Source organism: Heterodontus francisci, chromosome 13, assembly GCF_036365525.1.
Source record: "Heterodontus francisci isolate sHetFra1 chromosome 13, sHetFra1.hap1, whole genome shotgun sequence".
NCBI lineage: Eukaryota > Metazoa > Chordata > Chondrichthyes > Heterodontiformes > Heterodontidae > Heterodontus > Heterodontus francisci.
This window is the reverse complement of record NC_090383.1, coordinates 35,603,369-35,628,765: the sequence shown is the minus strand read 5'-3', so window position 1 is coordinate 35,628,765 and position 25,397 is coordinate 35,603,369. Positions and strand designations below refer to the sequence as shown.

The window sequence follows — 25,397 nt, the reverse complement described above, 5'->3', positions numbered from 1 at the left end:
TCAGCCACTGAAGCATTGGGAGTCAACTCTATCTCGAACTCATAACTTCTGTGAACTCACTTGAGCACTCCTTAGAACCTACATCTTTATCCACCTGCCCAATGTCCCCTCCTTTGACTGGTATCCATTTTTTGTTTGATTAACACCCTGGAAAACCCTCTCTTTGTACTGCCTTAAAGGTGCTATATAAATGAAAGATGTTGCTTTAGAATTGTCAAATATCATTTTTATAGAAAAGAAAGTCAAGAGCAATCTTCCTGCACCTCCAGCAGCCATTCTTTCTGGTCACTTGCTATAGCTCAGAATTAGTATAAATCTTCTTGCCTGGTACCCTTGGCTGCCCCAACATTATACCTTCTAGCTCTAAGAAAAATCCCACTCTAGTCTCAAGTATCTTGATAAAGAACCTTTCTTTAGGAACAGAGGAACAGGAGCAGGACATTTAACCCCTCGAGCCTGCTCCGTAATTCAATGAGATCATGGCTGATCAGTGACCTAATTCATTACACACACCTTTTCCCCAGATCCCTGAATACCGTTGGTTAACAAAAATCTAACAATCTCAGTTTTAAGATTAATTGATCTATCAATTGTTGTAGAAGAGTGTTCCAAACCACTGCCACCCTTGACATGTATAGGTGTTTAATTTCATTACTGAAAGGTCTGGTTCTATTTTTTAAGATTATGCCCCCAGTCCTCGACTCCTCCAACTAGCAGAAATAGTTTCTCCCAGTCTACCTTGTCTGTTCCCCTTAATATCTTGAACACTTGTGTCACATCACTCCTTACCCCTTCTAAATTCCAGGGATTATAACTCTGGTTTAGGTAATCTTTCCTAACAATTTAACTATGGGAGCTCAGCTATCATTACAGTAAATCTACACTGCACTCCCTCCAAGGCCAACATATCCTTCCAAAGGTGTGGTGCCCAGAACTGCTCACAGTACTCCAGGTGTGGTCCAACCAGGGTTTTGTATGAAGCATGACATCTACCCCTTTGTATTCTATTTCCCTAGATATCAAGGCCAGCATTCAGTTCGCCTTTCTGATTACCTTCTGTACCTGTTCATGACATTTTAATGGTGTGTAACTAAATACGACACCACCCCCCCCAATCATCTGGAACGCCACTATTTCCAGCTTTTCACAATTTAAAAAATACTGTGTTCCATCCTTTTAAGGTCCAAAGTGAATGACCTCATATCTGCTCACATATTTATACAAGGCCTTTAACAAAACAAAATGTCCCAAGGCACTTCACAGGAGCATCATAAAACAAAACATGACACTGAGCCACATAAGGTGATATTAGGTCACATGACCAAAAGCTTCGTCAAAGAGATAGATTGAAATCCATTCAACACAGTTTTGCCCATTCACTTAAAATATCAATATTGCTTTATGATGTTATGCTTCCATCTAAACTACTCACTATGCCGCCTACTTTTCTGTCAGTGGCAAATGTTCATATGTGGCTTTCTATTCTAGCATCTAAATCGTCAACAAATATGGTGAATAGTTGCGGGACACCACTAGTCACATCCTGCCAATGAATACCTGCCCATTATCCCTCCTCTCTGTTTCCTGCCGCTCAGCCAATTTCCTAACCAGGTCAATAATTTGCCTTTAATTCCATGAACTTCAACTTCAGCTAACACTCTGATGCAAGACTTCATCAAATCTCTTCCAGAGGCCCATTGTTACGACCAGGTGAGGAAGGAGTCATAGGCACCCCGTTCGCCCCTTTGCTGGATTGGTCATAACAAAGTTTATCTTTTTAAATACAGTGGTTTGACTTACCACCTCAGGTGAACCCTTGCTCACTGTTTATCAAATATAATTACAAATGAACCAGACAGGTTTTCTTGGGTTTAAACAAGAAAGATGCAAGTTTATTAACAATAACACTCTGAACCTATTAAAATTACTAGAATATGCAACGCATCCACGCTCACATGCATACGAGAGGCACACACAAATAGATACAGAGGGGAAGAAAGAGTTGGGAGGTTGAAGTAAAGTTTGTAATAAATGGAATTCAAATACAGGGTTGTAATGTCCTTAATTGAAGTAAAAGTCTTGGAGTCCTTGTTGGGGCCATGTGCATAATTTCAGGCTTGCTTCTCTGGTTTGGGAAGGCCGAAGAGAAAGGATTTATCCGTCTTCTTGGTGGTCATCTGTAAAGTTCTGCAGTCTTGAGGCGTAGTAGCCGCCACCATGGTTTCCCTGGGACTTTGCTGGACAGACAGACAGCGCGAGAGTGCGCGACATGCTTCTTCTTGGAGTTCAGTTGCGGTCTCTTTTTCACTGATGCACAATTCAAAAACCTCAGTGTTGCACCAGCAGGTATGTCATGTGACCATCTCTTTTTGAAACAGCAGATCCTAGAGGTTGCTAGAACTTTACAGTCCTTCATAGATACTTGGTGAGGTGGGGGAGTGCAGGGGTTTTGCTCTTTCAAAGTCGAAGGGTGTCGACGTCTTTTGATCACCACGATTGACAAAACCAATCTCGCTAACTGAATCAGGGAGCACCCCCACTGTTCCAGTTAGATTGGGTACTTTACTTCTGTCTCTCAGCCAGCCTTTGCCTTCTCAAATGCAAACGTGCATGCCCATTTTTAGCTGTTCAGTTTTGTTTTGTTTTTTAAAAAAAGCTATTTGTAGTGTCCAGTAAAAAGTTCAAGCAGAGTTTCATACGATGAAATGAATATTTTTTCATTTGGCATGTGTGATTTGTTACACCATATAAATAGACTTTCACCTTGTCCACTACTTTAGTCACCTCTTTAAAAAAAAATTAATCAAATTTGTCAGGTATCACCTGACCTTCACAAAACTATGCTGGCTCACTGATCAGCTGAAAGTTTTCAACGTATTTCAAAGTAACAGGGTTGTAGTGGTGGGTGATTTTAACTTCCCCTATATTGACTGGGACTCACTTAGTGCTAGGGCCTTGGATGGGGCAGAATTTGAAAGGAGCATCCACGAGAGCTTCTTGAAACAATATGCAGATAGTTCAAAATAAAAACAAGAAATGCTGGAACCACTCAGCAGGTCTGGCAGCATCTGTGGAAAGAGAAGCAGAGTTAACGTTTCAGGTCAGTGACCCTTCTGCGGAGTTCCGCAGAAGGGTCACTGACCCGAAATGTTAACTCTGCTTCTCTTTCCACAGATGCTGCCAGACCTGCTGAGTGGTTCCAGCATTTCTAGTTTTTATTTCAGATTTCCAGCATCCGCAGTATTTTGCTTTTATTGTAGATAGTCCAACAAGGGAAGGGGCCGTACTGGACCTGGTATTGCGGAATGAGCCCAGCCAAGTGGTCGAAGTTTCAGTAGGGGGAGCATTTCAGGAACAGTGACCATAATTCCGTAAGTTTTAAGGTACTTGTGGATAAGGATAAGAGTAGTCCTCGGGTGAACCTGCTAAATTGGGGGAAGGCTAATTATAACAATAATATGCAGGAACTGAAGAACTTAGATTGGGGGCGGCTGTTTGAGGGTAAATCAACATCTGACATGTGGGAGTCTGTCAAACGTCAATTGATTACAATCCAGGACCAGCATGTTCCTGTGAGGAAGAAGGATAAGTTTGGCAAGTTTCGGGAGCCTTGGATAACGAGGGATATTGTGAGCCTAGTCAAAAAGAAAAAGGAAGTATTCGTAAGGGCTATAAGGCTGGGAACAGACAAAGCCCTTGAGGAATATAAAGACAGTAGGAAGGAACTTAAGCAATGAGTCAGGAGGGCTAAAAGGGGTCATGAAAAGTCATTGGAAAACAGGATTAAGGAGAATCCCAAGGCTTTTTATACGTATATAAAGAGCTAGAGGGTAACCAGTGAAAGGGTTGGCCCACTCAAGAACAGAGGAGGGAATCTATGTGTGGAGCCATAGGAAATGGGCGAGGTACTGAATGAGTACTTTGCATCAGTATTCACCAAAGAGGAGGACTTGGTGGATGATGAGTCTAGGGAAGGGAGTGTAGGTAGTCTCGGTCATGTCGTTATCAAAAAGAGGTGGTGTTGGGCGTCTTGCAATGCATTAAGGTAGATAAGTCCCCACGGCTTGATGGGATCTACCTCAGAATACTAAGGGAGGCAAGGGAAGAAATTGCTGGGGTTTTGACAGAAATCTTTGTATCCTCGTTGGCTACAGGTGAGGTCCCAGAGGACTGGAGAATAGCCAATGTTGTTCCTTTGTTTAAGAAGGTTAGCAAGGATAATCCAGGAAATTATAGGCCCGTGAGCCTTACATCAGTGGTAGGGAAATTATTAGATAGGATTTACTCCCACTTGGAAACAAATGAACTTATTAGCGAGAGGCAGCATGGTTTTGTGAAGGGGAGGTCGTGTCTCACTAACTTGATTGAGTTTTTTGAGGAAGTGACGATGATGATTGATGAAGGAAGGGCAGTGGATGTTGTCTATATGGACTTCAGTAAAGCTTTTGACAAGGTCCCTCATGGCAGACTGGTACAAAAGGTGAAGTCACACAGGATCAGAGGTGAGCTGACAAGATGGATACAGAACTGGCTCGGTCATAGAAGACAGAGGGTAGCAGTGGAGGGCTGTGACTAGTGGTGTTCCGCAGGGATCAGTGCTGGGACCTTTGCTGTTTGTAGTATATATAAATGATTTGGAGGAAACTGTAGCTGGTCTGAATAGTAAGTTTGCGGACGACACAAAGGTTGGTGGAGTTGCGGATAGCGATGAGGATCGTCAGAGGATACAGCAGGATATAGACCGGTTGGAGACTTGGGCGGAGAAATGGCAGATGGAGTTTAATCCGGACAAATGTGAGGTAATGCATTTTGGAAGATCTAATGCAGGTGGGAAGTATACAGTAAATGGCAGAACCCTTAGGAGTATTGACAGGCAGAGAGATCTGGGCGTACAGGTCCACAGGTCACTGAAAGTGGTAACGCAGGTGGATAAGGCAGTCAAGAAGGCTTACGGCATGCTTGCCTTCATCGGTTGGGGCATAGAGTATAAAAATTGGCAAGTTATGCTGCAGCTGTACAGAACCTTAGTTAGGCCACACTTAGAATATTGTGTGCAATTCTGGTCGCCACACTACTAGAAGGACGTGGAGGCTTTGAAGAGGGTACAGAACATTGGCTAGCTGAATTTTGAAATTGGATAGCTGAAAGAAGACAGAGGGTGGTGGTTGATGGCAAATGTTCATCCTGGAGTTTAGTTACTAGTGGTGTACCGCAAGGTTCTGTTTTGGGGCCACTGCTGTTTGTCATTTTTATAAATGACCTAGATGAGGGTGTAGAAGGGTGGGTTAGTAAATTTGCGGATGACACGAAGGTCAGTGGAGTTGTGGATAGTGTCGAAGGGTGTTGTTGGGTACAGAGGGACATAGATAGGCTGCAGAGCTGGGCTGAGAGATGGCAAATGGAGTTTAATGCGGAGAAGTGTGAGGTGATTCACTTTGGAAGGAGTAACAGCAATGCAGAGTACTGGGCTAATGGGAAGATTCTTGGTAGTGTAGATGAGCAGAGATATCTTGGTGTCCAGGTACATAAATCCCTGAAAGTTGCTACCCAGGTTAATAGGGCTGTTAAGAAGGCATATGGTGTGTTAGCTTTTATTAGTAGGAGGATCGAGTTTCGGAGCCACGAGGTCATGATGCAGCTGTACAAAACTCTGGTGAGGCCGCACCTTGAGTATTGCGTGCAGTTCTGGTCACCGCATTATAGGAAGGATGTGGAAGCTTTGGAAAGGGTGCAGAGGAGATTTACTAGGATGTTGCCTGGTATGGAAGGAAGGTCTTACGAGGAAAGGCTGAGGGACTTGGGGTTGTTTTCGTTAGAGAGAAGGAGGAGGAGAGGTGACTTAATAGAGACATACAAGATAATCAGAGGGTTAGATAGGGTGGATAGTGAGAGTCTTTTTCCTCGGATGATGATGGCAAACATGAGGGGACATAGCTTTAAGTTGAGGGGTGAAAGATATAGGACAGATGTCAGAGGTAGTTTCTTTACGCAGAGAGTACTAGGGGCGTGGAACGCCCTGCCTGCAACAGTAGTAGACTCGCCAACTTTAAGGGCATTTAAGTGGTCATTGGATAGACATATGGATGAAAATGGAATAGTGTAGGTCAGATGGTCGGCGCAACATCGAGGGCCGAAGGGCCTGTACTACGCTGTAATGTTCTAATGTTCTAAAAGAACAGATTTACCGGGATGTTGCCTGGTCTGGAGGGCATTAGCTATGAGGAGAGGTTGGATAAACTCGGATTGTTTTCACTGGAACGACGGAGGTGGAGGGGCGACATGATAGAGGTTTACAAAGTTATGAGTGGCATGGACAGAGTGGATAGTCAGAAGCTTTTTCCCAGGGTGGAAGAGTCACTTTTTAGGGGACATAGGTTTAAGGTGCGAGGGGCAAAGTTTAGAGGGGATGTGCGAGGCAAGTTCTTTACACAGAGGGTGGCGAATGCCTGGAACTTGCTGCCAGAGGAGGTGGCGGAAGCAGGTACGATAGCGTTTAAGAGGAATCTTGACAAATACATGAATTGGATGGGAATAGAGGGATACGGTCCCCGGAAGTGCAGAAGGTTTTAGTTTAGACAGGCATCAAGATCAGCGCAGGCTTGGAGGGCCGAATGGCCTGTTCCTGTGCTGTACTGTTCTTTGTTTGTATTGAGACACAGTATGCTTATAGACTCTAACAATTTCCTGACAACAGATGTTAGGTTGACAAGTCTATAATTCTCTAGTTTGCCTCACAACTTTCTGAAATAGCCGAGTGATATGTTCACTTTTCCAATTTAAATCAAGAGTTCCTGTATCAAGAGAACTTTGGGAGATTATAGTTAAAGCATCTGTAATGTATCTACCTTCTTCCTTTAAAACCTTGGCATAGAAACCATCTGCTCCTAGAGCTTTGTTACTCTTCAGTGTCATTATTTTCTTCATTACTGTGATTTTGCTTACATTAATTTGGGGGAGAACCTAACCCTAATTCAATATTAGTTTCTGTGGAATGTCTGGCATGCTGATCTCTTGCTCTATTGTAAATACTAATGCAAACTAATCATTCATCATGTCTGCCATTTATTTATCTTCACTGACAATACCACATCAGTTTTCAAGGGGCCCACATTGCTCCTGATGGCCCTCTTTTCCTTTTGTAATTATAAAATGTTTTTGTCGATTTTGTTACCCTTTGAAAGTTTCTTTTTATACATTTTGTAGGTTTATCTATTTTGTCACCTTTATTATTCTTTGTATCTTTAGCCATTCCCCAAGATCTGTGCTTTTTTTGCATTTTTGAATGATTTTTCCATTAACATTTGCCCAGTTTACTGTCGACAGTCTAGGTCATCTGACTGAAGTCATCTGACTGCAGTCAGCCTTAACTAAATCTAGCATCTTCGTAAATGTTTTGCGTTTCTCCCTTTCAAACACTACGGTCACACTTATGAGTGTAACGATGAAAAATGCAGACTCAAACTGAACAGTTATCAAAATTGACTTGACCTTGTTACAACAGAGGCCAGGAGGAGTGCAGTGTTTTCTACTTCCACTTCTCCACTGGTCACAACATCGATTTAAATGTTTACCCAGTTACCGATACAGCCAATCACAGTCTATTTTTTAAATCCCCGAACAAAATACACCAACCAGGTTTCTTTAATAAACAAAACCATCAGATTATTAAACAAGACTTAACCAGTAACGAAGCAAAGTATTAACACACCGATTAAAATATAAAAGTTCCTTTTTTAAATATTCCTCAATTACACTCACAAAACACACTGGAAAAATACAGAAATTCACTCTGCAGCGGGCTGTTACAAAAAAAAAGACAAAAGGAAGTACTTTGGCCAAATACTTGCTAATTCTTGATGAGAAAACAAATATTGGGAAGGAAGTCAGTTGCCCCTTTTTTGGCCTGGCATCCAGAGATGAGTCACTGGGATCATTTCAGAAGCAGTCCATTCTGGAGATGTTGAGAATTATTCTAGTAGGCTTTCTAAGAGAAATGTGGCATCAAGGTTTTTCTGCCACCACACACTTGAATTGCAATTTTTTTTTCATTTCCTTAGGAGCTACATAGCACCAGGGATTTTTTTCCCCCACACTGGATCTTGGCAGGGTTTCTTCAAAGAGGTAGAGAAGGTGGTGAGCTGGGTGGTTTATTTTTCCTTGGCAGGAAAAGACCCACTGTCTTCAAACTGTTCCCACAATTTTCACCCTTCTCAGTATCCTCAGATGCACCTAACCCCGGTCCTGGTGACTTATCAAATTTAAGTACCAGCCACCCTATCTAATCCCATCTCCATCAATTTTAAACCCATCCAGTGTCTCAACTACCTGCTGTTTCACTGACTTGGGCAGCATCTTCTTCCTTGGCTAAAAAAAAAAGCAAAGTACTCATTTAGTACCTCAGCCATGCCTCCTTCTTCCATACCTAAATCCACTTTCAGGTCCCTAATCAGCCCATTCCTCCTTTTATCACCCTTTTACTGTTTACATGCCCACAGAACACTTCAAGATTCCTTTTTATGTTAGCTACCAATCTCTTCTCATAATGTTCATTTGTTTCTCTTTGTTTTTACACTTCCCTCTGAACTGGTCCTCATTTGTATTATTCACCTGACATCTGTCATATGCATCCTTTTCAGCTTCATCTTACTCACCATCTCTTTAGTCATCCCAGGAGCTCTGGATTCATATGCCCAACCTTTTCCCTGCATGGGAATGTACTTTGGCTATACCTGAACTCTCTCTTTAAACTCAGCCCATTGCTCCATTGGAGTTTTGCCTGCCAATCTTGGAGTCTAATTTACCTGTACCAGGTCTGTTCTCACGCCAATGAAGTTGGGCGTCCCCTAATTAATTAATTTTACTCTGGATAGCTCCTTGTCCTTTCCCATAACCAACCTAAGCCTGATGATACTATGATCACTGCCCCCTAAATGCTCCCCTCCTTGATTCACGTGGCCCACCTCATTCCCCGAAACCAGATCCCACAAGGCCTCCTTTCTTGTTGGACTGGAAACATACTGATGTAGAAAATTCTCAACACTCTAGAAACTCTTGCCCTTCTCTGCCCTTACTATATTATTCTATTACTGTCCCAGTTTATATTAGGAAAGTTAAAGTCCCCCATTATCACTACCTTTGCACCTCTAATTTCCTTGCAAATCTTTTCCTTTAATAGCTTTCTCACTAGCTGGTGAATACACCCAGCAACGTAACGATACCTCCAATGTTTCTTAGCTCTAACCAAATATATGGTCATGGTCGAGGGAGAGGTATGTCACGAGCTGGCATTCAGCCCAAGGTTCTCCCATCCCCCAAAAGTAGAACTCGCAAAGAAAACTGTGGAAAAGCAGTTTAAGCGGATGATACATTGTAACGTTGCTGCCCTTAAATTAGATATGTCAACTCAACAGCTTGCAATTCTGAACAACATGCTGGAATCTCAAGTCCAAGTTTTGTCAACACAACTGACTGAAAAATAAAATTATAAAACGCCCAAGAGAAGATAAACTAAACCACCAGCAGAAAAATTTTGATGCCAGGGACAGGGTTAGTGCATGCCTCATGAGCTCAGGTTTAAACTCAGTACAGTCTGATGGGACAATGGTCTTTTCTTTCTGCTGGCTGTATGGTTTCTTCAAATTGAACTGAAGTGAGTTTGGGCAATTTTGGAATGTAGAGCAAGGATTAATATTCAAAACATATTATTGATGCAGGGTAGAGGGATCTTAACTATCCACCTAGGCTATGCTCCACCCCATTTGGGAACATCTGCTGCAGAGATGATACCAACTTCAGTATCAAAAATTCTGTTTTAAAAAAATACTTATTAGACATTATTGAATAGATACCCTCTCTCAACTCCAAATAATCCAGGCGGTGCAAGAATCCTCCAGGAGTGGGACACTCTCAAACCTGTACTCCACACTTAATACTAGAGAAGATAAAAGAATTAAGGGGTACGGATAGTGAGGGAAGGTGGAGTTGAGCTAAAACAGCCATGATTTTACTAAATGACAGTACAGGCTCGACGAACCCAAAAGCCCACTGCTGCTCTCATTTCTTATGATATATCAGCTTGACTGAATGCAGTTTCCAGTCTGGCACAATGAGACAAAAACTGCACAGGAGAGTCGAGCAAAGAAACACAGCTGTAATTGGAGATTTGATAGTGGCACGGACAGGCAGTTCTACTACTGCTGACATGAGTCTCATATGGTATGCTACCTCCCTGGTGCCAGGGTAAGGGCAATCACAAACAGGGTGCAGAGTGTCCTGCAAGGGGTAGAGCAGGAGTTAGAAGTGGTGGTCCATGTCAAAACAACAACATAGAGAGGAAGGTAGTTGAGGTCCTGCAGTCAGAGTTGGAGGAACAAGGAGGAAGTTAAAAAGCAAGGCCTCAAAAGGTAGTAATCGCTGGATTACTTCCAGTTCCACACACCAAGAGTAAAAATAGGAGGATATGGCAGGTTAATGCACGACTGGTAGAGAAGGGAGGGCTTTAGATTTCTGGGACAATGGGACCAGCTCCATGGCAGGAAGGACACACAGGTTGCACTTGAATAGACAAAGAAACAATATTCTCAGCAACGTTAACTAGTGCTAAGGGGGAGGGTGCAACCAAACTTAACAGGGGGTTGGGCACCCACACGTAGCATTAAAAAATAGAAACAAGGCGCATGGAGGACTGGGAGAGAGAGTGAGTTAGAAGGTATGAGGCGCAAGATGGCTGTGATAGATTGGGGAATGTTACTTAAAGGGTTGACAGTGGATAGACAATGGCCAGCATTTATAGAGCACATGGATGAATTACAACAATTGTTCATTCCTGTCTGGCACAAAAATAAAACAGGAAGTGTGGCTCAATCGTGGCTTACAAAAGAAATTAGGGATAGTATTAGATCCAAGGAGGAGAAATATAAAATGGCCAGAACAAGCAACAACCCTGAGAATTGGGAGCAGTTTAGAATTCAGCAAAGGCAGACAAAGGGATTGTTTAAGAAGGGAAAAATAGAGTATGAGATAAGCTTGCAGAGAACATAAAAACTGACTGTTCTTCTTTCTTCTTTTGGGCCTCCTAAAACTGACTGTAAAAGCTTCTATAGATATATGAGGAGAAAGTAATTAGTGAAGACAAATGTGGGTTCCTTACAGTCAGAAATGGGGGAATTCATAATGGGGAACAAAGAAATGGCAGACCAATTAAATAAATACTTTAGTTCTGTCTTCACAAAGGATGATACAAATTATCTCCCAGAAATGTTGGGGAACATAGGGTCTAGTGAGAAGGAGGAACTGTGTGAAATCAGTATTAGTAGAGAAATGGTGTTGGGGAAATTGATGGGATTGAAGGCCGATAAATCCCCAGGGCCTGATAATCTACATCCCAGAGTACTTAAGGAAGCGGCCCTAGAAATAGTAGATGCATTGCTGGTCATTTTTCAAAATTCTATAGACTCTGGAACAGTTCTAACACATTGGAGGGTAGCTAATGTAACTCCACTATTTAAAAAAGGAGGTAGAGAGAAAACAGGGAATTATAGACTGGTTAGCCTGACATCAGTAGTGGGGAAAATTCTAGAGTCCATTATCTAAGATTTTATAGCAGAGCACTTAGAGAACAGTGGTAGAATCAGGCAGAGTCAGCATGGATTTACGAAAGGGAAATCCTGCTTGACAAATCTTCTAGAATTCTTCGAGGATGTAACAAGTAGAGTTGATGACAGGGAGCCAGTGGTTATTGTTTATTTGGACTTTCAGAAGGCTTTCGATAGGGTCCCGCATAAGAGATTAGCATGCAAAATTAAAGCACATGAGATTGGGGTAAGGTACTGACATGGATAGAGAACTGGTTGACAGACAGGAAACAGAGTGGGAATAAATGGGTCTTTTTCTGAGTGGCAGGCAGTGACTAGTGGGGTAACGCAGGGATCAGTGCTAGGACCCCAGCTATTCACACAGATATTAATGATATAGATGAGGGAATTAAATGTAAGACATGCAAGTCTGCAGATGACACAAAGCTGGGTGTGAGTGTGAGCTGTGAGGAGGATGCAGAGAAGCTCTAGTGTGATTTGGACAGGTTGAGTGAGTGGGCAAATACATGGCAGATGCAGTTTAATGTGGATAAATGTGAGGTTATCCACTTTGGTGGCAAAAACAGAAGGGCGCATTATCTGAACAGTGATAGATTGGGAAAGGGGGAGGTGCAGCGAGACCTGGGTGTCCTTGTACACCAGTTGCTGAAAGGAAGCATGCAGGTGCAGCAGGCGGTTAAGGCGGCAAATGGTATGTTGGCCTTCATAGCGAGAGGATTCGAGTACAGGAGCAAGGATGTCTTGCTGCAATTGGACAAGGCCTTGATGAAACCACATCTGGAGTATTCTGTGCAGTTTTGGTCTCCTTATCTGAGAAAGGATGTTCTTGCTATGGAGGGAGTGCAGCAAAGGTTCACCAGATTGATTCCTGGGATGGCAGGACTGACGTATGGAAAGAGATTGGGTCGATTAGGCTTGTATTCGATAGAGTTTTGAGGAATGAGAGGGGATCTCAGAAACCTACAAAATTCTAACAGGACTGGACAGACTAGATGCAGGAAAGATGCTCCCGATGGTGGGAGAGTCCAGGACCAGGGGTCACAGTCTAAGGATAAGGGGTAAGCCATTTTAGGACTGAGATGAGGAGGGATTTCTTTCCCCAGAGAGTGGTGAACCTGTGGAATTTTCTACCACGGAAAGCAGTTGAGGCCAAATCATTAAATATATTCAACAAAGAGTTAGATATAGTTCTTAGGGCTAATGGGATCAAGGGATACAGGGAGAAAGTGGGAACAGGTTACTGAGTTTAGATGATCAGCCATGATTGTATTGAATGGCGGAGCAGGCTCGAAGGGCCGAATGGCCTACTCCTGCTCCTATTTTTCTATGTTCCTATGTTCTAATACAGAATTAGCTGGGATCATAGAAAGTATAAAGAGGTCTATGTTAGGTTTGGAGTGTATGTATGTAAATACACGGTGTCGTTAAGGGCCTGTACTGCGCTGTAATGTTCTATGTTCTATGTTGGTGAGCTGCAGGCACAAATAGCTACATGGAAATATGATGTAGTGGTATTGAGAAGAGACCTGGCTCAAGAAAGAAGAGAATTGGATTCTTAATATTTCTGGGTACAAGGTATTCAGGTAAGATCAGGAAGGAATAACAGGAGGAGGGGTATAAGTTTTGATTGATTAAAATATTACAGTGCTAGAAAGAGAGAATGTCCTTGAGCGGGGTCAAAGACAGGATCTGCTTGGTTGGAGTTAAGAAACAATATTACTCTACTACACTACTTGGTGCATTTTATAGGCCACCAAATAGAGGGAAGGCGATAGAGTAGTAGATTTGCTGGGAGGTACATGAAGTCTAGAGAAGGGTCAGTCATAACAGGAGGTGGTGGTGTCGTGCTATTGTCACTGGACTAGTAACCCAGAGACCCAGGGTATTGTTCTGGGATCATGGGTTCGAAGCCCATTTAAATTGAATGAATAAATCTGGAATTAAAAAGCTAGTCTAATGATGGCTATGAAACCATTGTCGATTGTTGTAAAAACCCATCTCGTTCACTAATGTCCTTTCGGGAAGGAAATCTGCTGCCCTTACCCAGTCTGGCCTACTCCAGACCCACAGCAATGTGGTTGACTCTTAAATGCCCTCTGAAATGGCCTGGCAAGCCACTCAGTTGTATCTAACCACTATGAAGTCAATAAGGAATGAAACCAGACGGACCACCCGGCATCGATCTAGGCATCAGAAAACAACAATGGCAAACCCAGCCCCGTCAACCCTGCAAAGTCCTCCTTACTAACATCTGGGGGCTTGTGCCAAAGATGGGCGCACTGTCCCACAGACTAGTCAAGCAACAGCCTGACATAGTCAGACTCACTGAATCATACCTTACAATGTCCCAGACATCACCATCCCTGGGTATGTCCTGTCCCACCAGCAGGAGAGACCCAGAACAGTGGTACATAGTCGGGAAGGAGTTGCCCTGGGAGTCCTCAACATCAACGCCGGACCCCATAAAGTCTCATGGCATCAGATCAAATATAGGCAAGGAAACCTACTGATTACCACTTACTGCCACCCCTCAGCTGATGAATCAGTACTCCATGTTGAACACCACTTGGAGGAAGTACTGAGGACAGCAAGGGTGCAGAATGTACTCTGGATGGGGGACTTCAATGTCCATCACCAAGAATGGTTCGGTAACACCACTACTGACCGAGCTGGCTGAGTCCTAAAGGACATAGCTGCTAGACTGGGTCTGCGGCAGGTGGTGAGGGAACCAAGAGGGAAAAATAGTTTTGATCTTGTCCTCACCAATCTGTCTGCCACAGATGCATCTGTCCATGACAGTACTGGTCGGTGTGACCACCACAGAGTCCTTGCAGAGACCAAGTCCCGTCTTCACATTGAGGATACCCTCCACTACCACTGTGCTAAATGGGATAGATTTCAAACAGATCTAGCAATGCAAAACTGGGCATCCATGAGGCGCTGTGGGCCATCAGCAGCAGCAGAATTGTACTCAACCACAATCTGTAACCTCACGGCCTGGCATATCCCCCACTCTACCATTACCATCAAGCCGGGGGACCAACCATGGTTCAATAAAGCATGCCAGCAGCACCGCCAGGCATATTTCAAAATGAGGTGTCAACCTGGGTGAAGCTACAACCCAGGACTATTTGTGTGCCAAACAGCGCAAGCAGCAAGCAATACACAGAGCTAAGCTATCCCATAGCCAATGGATAAGATCTAAGCTCTGCAGTCCTGCCACATCCAGTCATGAATGGTGGTGGACAATTAAAACAACTAACTGGAGGAGGCAGCTCCACAAATATCCCCACCCTCAATGGCAATCAGGGGGAAAACTTTCCGCTGGTTGGAGTCACACCTAGCACAAAGGAAGATAGTTGTGGTTGCTGGAGGTCAATCATCTCAGCTTCAAGACATCACTGCTGGAGTTCCTCAGGGTAATATCCTAAGCCCAACTGTCTTCAGCTGCTTCATCAATGATCTTCCTTAACTAGTAAAAGGTCAGAAGTGGGGATGTTCGCTGAGGATTGCACAATATTCAGCACCATTCGCGATTTCTCAGATACTGAAGCAGTCCGTGTAGAAATGCAGCAAGACCTGGACAATATCCAAGCTTGGGCTGTCAAGTAGCAAGTAACATTCGCGCCACACAAGTACATGTGTGTACTTAACATTCAATGACATTACCATCGCTGAATCCCCCACTATCAACATCCTGGGGTTTACCAATGACCAGAAACTGAACTGGAGTGGCCATATAAATACCATAGCTACAAGAGCAGGTCAGAGGATAGGAATCCTGCAGCAAGTAACTCACTTCCTGACTCCCCAAAGACCATCCACAATCTACAAGACACAAGTCAGGAGTGTGATGGAATACTCTCCATTTGCAGTACTCCATAGTTCAAACAAGGTTCTATATAAGTTTAAGATAACTTCTCTGCTTTTCAGTTCCATCCTTCTAGAAGTGAACCCCACTGTTTTTTTTATATCATAGCCTTATTAACCTGTGTCTCTACTTTGTAATTTGCATTTAATTCCCAGGTCCCTCTGTTCCTCTACTGTATTCAAAACATTATTTTTCAAGGAATAAGTGGTCACCTTATTCTTCCCATCAAAATACACCATCTTGCACTAAGCTATACTGAAGCTCATTTGCCAATTACAAGCCCATTCTGCAGGTTTATTCATGTTTTTCTGCTGTTTTATGTTTCGCACTGCTGTTCTACATCTTAATTTGTGAATTTTTTCCAGTTTATATTCCATAGTTCCATTCTCATCCTGTTAAATTGTAAATGAAAGCTGATTTTATTACTTCGGTCTTTGTCTCACTTGTGTCCGTCTCAGTCTTTATCTTAAACGTTTTATTATGTTGCGATTGCTACTGCCTAGATGTTCCCATGCACTTACTTCTCTACTTGTTCTGGTTCATTTCCCATTACTTGGTCCAGCAGTGCTCCCTCTCTAATTCGGCTTGTTACGTACTGGTAAGAAGGGAATGCTGCACATATTGCAAAAACAAACCCTGTATCTTTTTCACTTCCTCTTGCTAGTTTATTTGGGGGTTGTTAAAACGTTCCACGATTAGATTGTCCTTCACTAATTTCATATAATTCCTTACACATCTTTTCCACTATTAGGTGGCCTACAGAATGCTCCGATTAGCATGATTGATCCTCATCTTTTATCTCAACCATTTAGATGCTGTTTCAATCCTTCTTTCAACTGCCATTATGTTACCTCTAATTAGTACAAGTATCCATCGCCTCCTTCCTTCTGAATCTTTTCCAATTAACCTGCAATATTTAACTGCCAGTCCTGTTCGAAGCCATGTCTGAGTGATGCCTACTACGTCAGGCTGATCACTATGAATCATTGCCTCCTGTTTGCCCCCATTTTTTGCTTTGGATGTTGGGCACCTTACTTCATTGTTAGTTCTTCCACTCACCTTATTTCAAGTCATTTTATACATAGCTTCTGTAACTGTTTATGTTAACCTTGATCCTTACTTTTGTCTGACCTTCACTTTCACATCTTATTTCTTTCATCTTTATGTTTGTGATTTTCGTCAGATGTCCACCCTTTTCTACTAATTGAAAGTCCTAACCACAGCCCTGTTTATCCTGTCCACTGGGATACTGGTCTCACTCTGGTTTAGGTGGAACCCATCACAGCAGTATGGCTCCTTCCTGTCCCAGTACCCCATAAAATGGAATCCCTCCTTCTCACACCACTCTTACAGCTACACATTCCTGATCTGCCTATCCCTATCAGCATGTGGACTGGGGAGTTATCCTGAGATTTATATAGCGCATTTCACAACCTCTGTGTTCCAAAGTGCTTTACAGCCTATTAAGTTCTTTAGAAATGTAATGACTTTTGAAATGTAGGATTCGTGGCAGCCACAGCAAGTCACACAAACAAAAATAATGACCAGATAATCTGCTACAGTGATGGTTGAGGAATAGATATTGACCAGAACACTTGGGAGAACTCACCTGCGCCCAGAGGCTGTTGGGTGCCCATCGGTATCTGTTTGTGAGCCTTGATGATCATGAGCTAGCTATTTAATTGCAGGGAACATCCTTAGAGAGTGGTCGCACAGTGCGGTTGTAACTGAAGTGCATCGTAAACCGAGTCTAAAAGAGGCAATTTGGTAAGAATGGGAATGTGGTGCAGTGGGGGAAGGAGCTGCTGCTTTTTGCCTCCAGTACTTGTAGTGGTTCATGTAGGCTTGAGGTAGTAAATATTTAAACTTCTGTCCATGTTTTTAGTGCTCAGTGCAATTTAGTGTGTAGAAAAAGTGGGAAAAAAAACACCAAAAGATCTATCCAAGTAATATAAATAATCTATGATATGGCAGAGCACATTACAGTGTCTGAACTGCAGCGTGTGGGAGTTGGTGGACAGCAAGACTGTCCCAAACATCTTCAGCATATGTCTGTCTCGAATCTTCTGACTGAGTTATTAAGCCAGAGTGCGAGTTAGAGATAATGGCATATAAGGGAGAAGGATGAATATCAGGAAAGTTTGCTCCAGACCCCAGTCACATCTCAGAGAGGTACAAGTGCAGAACAGGGTTGTTGTGACTGCTGGTATACAGAGTAGGGAAATCCAGGTGAGATAGAGAACGAGGATTCTCAGAAACTGATCCTATCCGACAAGTACAATGTACTTAATTTTCTGTGAGGATAAAGACTGCTGAAGGTCATCCAGAATGGAACCTTGCAGCAGGAGGCTGCCTAAAGATGGAAAGTGGAGAAACATAATGTAGTAGCTGTAGGGGATTCAATAATTAGGTGGACTTTTAGTATCCTTTCTAAGCATGATTGAAAGTCCCACATGGTTTGTTGCCGACCTGGTGCCAGAGTGAGACACATTTCAAACAGGCTTGAAAGGATATTGAAGAGGGAGGGGAAGATCCAGTCATTGTGATCCATGTTGGGACCATCAATATAGGGAAGAGTAGGCAAGAGGACCTATTTGGAGGGTAGCAGGAACTAGGAGCGAAATTAAAGTCCAGGATTTCAATGGTTATAATCTCTGGTTTATTACCCGAACCACGTGCAAATTGGCATAGAGATAAACAGATCAGGGAATTGAACACATGGCTGAAGGAGTGCTGTGGGAACGAGGGGTGCCATTTCATGGGACACTGAAACTAGTATTGGGACAAGGAGGAATTGTACCTTTGGGACAGGCTCCACGTGGACCAAGCTGGGACCAGGGTCTGAGTAAAAAGCATAGAGTGGTCATGAGGACTTTATACTAGTAAATGCAGGTTGAGGAAGGCTTAGGTGAAAACAGTAGTATAAATAATAGTCCAAAAACAAGCAAAAGGGAAGAGGGCATGGTAACAGTAAAAAATTGTGCTTTTGGTTCTACAGGTAAAGGAAAAACTAAAAGATGTAAAGTAATTAAACCAGGAGAAAGAACTAAACAGGTGGGTAAAACATTACAGCAGAAGGACCAGTTAAAGTATGTGGTCCGAATAAACATTCTTTGTACAGAATCAGACGATGACGAATAAATTGCAGGTGCAAATTCAACTTGGAGTGTATGACATGGTCGCCATGAAGAAGACATGGCTGCATGACAATTTGGACTGGGAACTAAATATACCAGGTTGTAAGGACTACAGAAAAGAGAAAATGACAGGTGGACGAGTAGCCTTAGTGATTGAGGATGAAATCACTTCAGTAATAAGTGGATATAATGAGGTAGGCAGGCAGTGAAGACTTTATGGTTGAATAAAGTCATAGAAAATAATTTAAGACCATCCAGGACAATGCAGCCCACTTGATTGGCACCTCATCAACAAACATTTACTCCCTCCACCACCAACGCACAGTGGCAGCAGTGTGTACCACCTACAAGATGCACTGCAGCAACTCACCAAGGCTCCTTAGACAGTACCTTCCAAACCCACGACCTCTACCACCTAAAAGGACAAGGGCAGCAAATGCATGGAAACACCACTACCATCAGCAAGTTCCCCTCCAAGTCACACACTATTCTGACTTAGAACTGTATCAGCATTCCTTCACTGTCGCTGGGTCAAAATCCTGGAACTCTCTTCCTAACAGCACAGTGAGTATACCTACCCCACATGGATTGCAGCGGTTCAACAAGGCGACTCACCACCACCTTCTCAAGGGCAATTAGGGTTGGGCTATAAATGCTGTCCTAGCTAGCAACGCCCACATGCCATGAATGAAAAAAAATTACACAAACAAAATTTACCCTCACAGGAAACAAAGAAAATACAGAATTAAATTTCTAAGTATCCCACCTAAGGTGTGGCTCAACTAAGATCCCCAATTGGCACTGATTTCTGTAAACACTAGCAGAGCTGGCTGTCTGGACCATAATTGTGATGTTTAGTTGCTAATATGGAACTGCGCTTCACCTGACCTATCACTATACTACTCCTGATTAATTGGTCTCAGAGGTCAACCTGCAAACTTCAATAACATATTAAATCTGTAATTAATCCTCAGCATGAAATGGCACCTCTTTTTATATTTTGGACACTTTACAGTGTGACTGATACTCAAAACTTTTATGTAGATGATTTCATAGCAATTCACATTCTCTGCTGCTTTATGAGGACAGGAATGTTATGTTATATTATATACAATGTATTATTCTGCTGCTGAGGTGAGGATGTTTTCCTTCAAGGTTACAGTCTACCTATTAAATAGACATGGTGAGGGTAATAAGAGTTTAACTGCTCCTTTTGAAGACAAATTTGCACGAGAGGAGTTTACAACTTTTCGACTTCAAATCTTCAAAAATGCCTTTCATCTCTATTTTCTCTCCCCACTCTTACCCAGTGTGATTACCAAGGTAAACCACAGGCTACACACACTGACTTGTTTGCCAAAAAGGCACAAAGCTATCATGGAGAAACTTCTCAAATAACTCATTTTCTTCCTCTTTGAAGGCTGATCAATTTGCAGAAAAGGTGTGGCAGACAAAATACATGCCAGAAGTACGATTTTATGATAAGTCAAATGATGAGCAATGTTAAAAACAGAGCATTACACCATGTAAAGCACAATGTATTATTCTGCTGCTGCTAAAGGGGAAGTGTCCTTCTATGGCTCAAGTCTAATTGACAAAAAAACACTATTCAAAAGTAAATTGTTATTCAGGTTAGAGATCACAAATTTCGCTTTGTTTATGGGAAGCTCAATTTGGAGCCTGTAGACACTGCAGCCCCAGAGAGCTTTTTTCTAGGTTGCAAGTGTCTCATTTTTAGTGCATTTTAATTTTAATTAGACAGCATGAGACATTGGAGGTGTGGCATAGGAAGTGCACATGTACATAACATACTGCACGTTAAGCAGAATGATACACTTTCACAGTAACAGGAGCATTATATCATTTGATGCAATGTATTACTCTACTGCTTAGATGAAACTTTGCCCTTTTTCAATAATAATTTAATTGGTGTCAGTGTTTATAGCAGAGTTTAATTGCAATCCTTACTGCAGGTCAGAACCTTCATGTTCTCTTAAGCACTAGACATTCTGCATGCCATGTCAATTAAGGCAGTTTAAACTAACCTTCCAAATTATTCCCTTTGTTTCTTTATACTCTTGTGTTTCATCATTCCTTCCTTTTCTAGAAGCATTCTATAAAAATTTGTAGTGACACTTAATTTGCATCCCTGTATCATTCTGCCCACATTTCCCTCCTCTTCTGTGTCCGACTCTGGAAAAACTCTCCCCCAAGTTACTTACCTCTGAACACTCAAATTCCCAACTACCTAGCCCACGGCCTTTAATTCATCATGTTATCTCAGCAACTACTTTTTTGCTAAATTTCACCCTCCCCACCATCTTTGATGCCCTTGTCCCCACTAGGACAATTACTCTTTTCTGCCCTAATCGTTCCCTCTGGTATACACAGCACCTCTGCTCCCTTAAGTCCAAGGAATGCAAACTTGAACATCTCTGGTAAACAACTGAGCACTCATCGCCAAATCTAGCTAGACCACTAAAGCACTAACAGACTATATTTTCCACCACTAAAACTGTCCACTATTCAAAGATCATCCAGAAATGCAATAACACCTGGCTTCCACTAGCCCACCGGGCCAAAATTCCACTAAACAGCCCCCTGTCCTAACCCTGAATTTGTATCTTTATTTAGTTTCTCCAGCTCCCTTCATGCCCTCTCCGAGATTATCATGTTTATTAAGACCCACCTCCTGCCCCTTGACCCTATTGCCACTAAACTGCTGACCGCAACTTCTCTTCCATTACATTCCCTTACATCAGCCAACATTATTAATGGTTCTCTCCCAAGATACTGCCCCCTCTCCTTCAGATCTGCAATTACCAAACCTCTCCTCAAAAAACAACTCTTAACCCCTGCGTCCTTGCAAACTACCATCCCATTTTGAACCTCCCTTTCCTCCCCAAGGTCCTTGAATGTGTTAATGCCTCCACAATCCAAGCCCATCTTTCTCACCAAGTTCTTTACTTAATCCCTCCAATCAGATTTCCACCTCCATCGTAGGACCAAGACAGCTCTTACCGAAGTCACAAATAACACCCTAGTTGACAGCAATAAAGGTAAACTATCCCTCCTTGACCTGTCTGCAACCTGCGACATGGCTGACCATGAAATTCCACTCCAAAGCCTGCCCAGCTCATTGCCTGGCTGGGTGGAACTGTACTTGCTTCGTTATATTTGCATCCATCCTGTCTTAGCCAGAGAATCACTAGCAACAGCTTCTCTTCTCAGTCATGCACTGGTACCTCTGCTGTCCCCCAGGAATCTAACATTGGTTCACTCCTCTTGCTCAGCCACTTGCCATGACTTCTGATGATGCTGACAACGGACAGCATCAGTTTCCACATGTATGCTATCGATAACCAACTCTACCTCTCCTCCATCTCTCTTGACCCCCTCCTCTGCATGTAAATTGTCCAAAATCCAGGATTGGGTGAGAAGGAATTTCCTCTAGTTAAATATTGGGAAGACAGAAGCCAATATCTTTGGTCCCCATCACAAACTCTGTTCCCTTGCCACTGATTCTATCTCTCTCCCTGGAAACTGTCTGAGGCTGAACCAGACTGTTCACAATCTTGGTGTTATACATGACCCCAGGATGAGTTTCCTACCAAAGTCATAAGACTGCCTATTTCCAGCTCCATATCATATGACTTTGATTTTGTCTCAGCTTATCAGCTGCTCAAACCTTATTCATGCCTTTGTTTACTCCACCATACTTCCAGACAATCTCCCACATTCTATCTTCTGCAAACTGGAGTCCTTTCAAACTAAGCCACCCTTGTCTAACACTCACCAAGTCCCACTCACCCATCTCCCCTTGTGCTCACTGACCAACATTGGCTCCCGGTCAAGCAACATCCTGATTTTAAAATTCTGATCTGCGTTTTCAAATCCCTCCACAGCCTTGCCTCCTCACCAGCACCACTAATTCAGAGCTACTGAGCATTCCCGATTTTGAAAACACCATCATTGGCAACTGTGCTTTCAGCTACCACAGCCCTAAGCTCTGAAATTCCCTCCCTTTAACTCGCCATCTCTTTTTCCGCTTTAAGACACTCCTTAAAATCTACCTCTGACTAAGCTTTTGGTTATCTGGCCTAATATCGCATTATGCAGCTCTGTCAAATTTTGTTCATACGCTCCTGTAAAATGCCTTGGGCCATTTTATTAATTTAATGATGCTACATAAATGCAAGTTTTGTTGAATTGCTGGCTCAGTAGTGCCCACTATATATATACTAATTTATTCTACTGCAATATAGAGAAAATCTCACCAGTAAGTCAACTCACTTTGCCATTATGTTGTTCACATCATGTATCATCTGTGCCTTACATTGCAGCATTTCCTTTAACACTGCAATAACAAGCGCAGAATCAGAAGATTCCACATAATGCACTTTAAAGGGTGCAAGTGACAACGCCAAGCATCAACATTCTATCCAACAAAGCTACAATCTGTTCTGATGAAAAGTCACAGACTTGAAACGTTAACTCTGCTTCTCTCTTCAAAGATGCTGCCTGACCTGTTGAACATTTTCAGCACTTTGTTTCTTTTTCAGATTTTCAGCATCTGCAGTATTTTGCTTTTATTATGGTTACAATCTAGACCAGCTTGAATATGTAACTATCAAGGCATTGTGCTGCCAGTATATTTTTAATTAAATAAGGGAAAGCAATAACCATGTTTCGCTGTTCCCAGTATGCAAGCAGTCTCTTGAGCTTCATTTGTTTAACAAACTAGTATCTGGCAGCTGAAAAAATAGTGGATAACCAAGTATGAGAGCTAGCTACTCTCTTTTCAAAAACATCATAACTGCATTTAACTTCCCTCTGAAATAGGATTTGTAAAGAAACAGTGGGCACTTACACCTGGAATAGTTGTACATCTATCCCATTCCCAAACTAAGGAACTTTAAGAGCCAAAAGTTAAATTCACAGCTTGCTAATGGCTGCTGTGTACAATTTTCCATATGTCAGAGGTCTCAGGGGAGGGAGGAGAAAAATTTGAGATACTCATTTACCTGACTCTATACCATGAAAGTATACTTCAACCTAACATGGATCGATGACAGCCGCCATGGAAAATACATATCACAACTTGATACCAACAGCAGTAAACATGGCAATAAAGATCATCAGCAGGGACAAAGGGAGGGAAAACAAAAATTGATAGTTAATTTTAATGGATCTCCGCCGAAGCTGATTAAAGTTTATCCTATCCTTTTATGCGAGTTTGTGGGTTAACGAACACTACAGGTGTTTAGGCTGAAATGTAAACATAATACAAGTAAATTGGAAAGATATTTTTCCGACGCTAGAGAATTTATACCTTGCTGTAGTGAAAATTTCTGAAATTCTATTCCACATATTTGTCGGTACGCCGTGGCGTTTACAGCGACTTTAAAAAGGAACCCAAAGGGATTTAGATACTAAGCACCTTGGTTAACAATAGTAATAGAAAAGGTTAACGGTTTACTATGTTATGCTACTTCCAGTACTTCACATTCGTAATGCTGTTTTTCTATCTAAAGTTGGCTTACAGGACAAAATAGTTCTAATCGTGAGTTTCTGTCACTCCTGTAGGCCTACATCGTCCGTAGCAAGCCTTAAATCAGCACATACACTAAAATCAATTGTCCTTCCCTTTCAGGCACACACAATACATACAGAAATACCCAAGCATTGCTTTCCCTTCAGCAATAACAAACAGACAGACAGTACCGGCTACAAAAACGGATAACTAGTGACGCCAGCTCACCTTCCAAAAGTAGGCTTCTCCTTCCCGCCATTTTTGTTTTCAGTCCTTTGTGGCCTCTGGAGGAGCGCTGCCGGCGGAGCGCAGGCTGCACAACATCAGGTCGGCCATGTCAGCGCACGCGGGCCGGAGGGAGGGAGCGCCACCAGCCCGGAACCAACCTGCAAGGACCGGGTAAGCCCGGAACCCAGCAGCCCCGGACCAGCCCGGCCTAGCTCAGCTCAGCTGCTTTACAGCCTCATACCAACACCAAGCCCAGCCCGGCACAATTCCGATGGCCGAAGACGGGTATTTGCAAAAATATATTCACGTACAAAACAAGAGGGGAAAAAAAAGTCCTCTTGGTTTTTCTCTAAACTTACTCTTTCAAAAATGGCGTGCGTTTATCTACATAATTACTGAAAAAGCGACTCTGTTCAGTGCAACCAGTCCCTACAGATTTTCAGTGCTTTGCATTTCCCCCAGTGGTTAATCGATGCACAATAATTCACTCTCTAACTCAAGTAACAAAAATGTTCACTAGCCTAAGCTGCGCCTGTCCTTGCGTCAATACTGGAGGGGATCTGCTAATTCAGGTGAGCATCAAGTACCTCGTGGGGTGTAAAGAAGCCACCACGGTAAGCAAACTTAGGCCATTCCGTCATTACCAGTCACAATCAACGTGACCATTTTTATTCTCAATGCAGGGAATTTCTGCCTTTGTTATGACCGACCGCTCAAGTCAAAGCCCCCGCTCAAAATATACGATTCTGATTGCGGTGGGAGAAACACACTGTTGATTCAATCCCATCCCTCCACAAATCGCCTAACATATAATTTTAAACTTTACAAATTAAAGAAAGACCCAGCCAAATTGTACCATCTATTAACCCCTGAATGAGGCTTACCAAACCAGGTGTCTTTTGATCAACAAATTAACTGTTTAATTAGAAAAACTAAATTCTTAAACACTAAAGATAGAAACAACATTTATAATAGAAAAAATTAGAGTCCTTGTATATTTATGCTCCTGCCGAATGTGGAACAGTCCAAGGTTG

The 25,397-nt window shown here is 42.6% G+C and overlaps 1 protein-coding gene across 8 annotated transcripts in view; it reads right to left on the bottom strand.

The window, feature by feature from the left end:
- Nucleotides 1–24,947, bottom strand: part of senp6a (SUMO specific peptidase 6a) — a 230,720-nt gene extending 205,773 nt beyond the window's left edge. For 4 of the 8 annotated variants that reach the window (XM_068044661.1, XM_068044662.1, XM_068044663.1 and 1 more), the window contains exon 1: nucleotides 24,364–24,946. Coding sequence is in view for 1 of the 8 variants with exons in the window: in XM_068044664.1 (XP_067900765.1) it covers nucleotides 24,364–24,394 (31 nt within the window). In the remaining 7 variants the exon portion in view is untranslated. Of the gene's footprint in view, nucleotides 1–24,363 lie in introns of all 8 variants that reach the window. The other 4 variants (XM_068044667.1, XM_068044668.1, XM_068044664.1 and 1 more) reach the window with 2 other exon arrangements.
- Nucleotides 24,948–25,397: the final 450 nt, after the last annotated feature.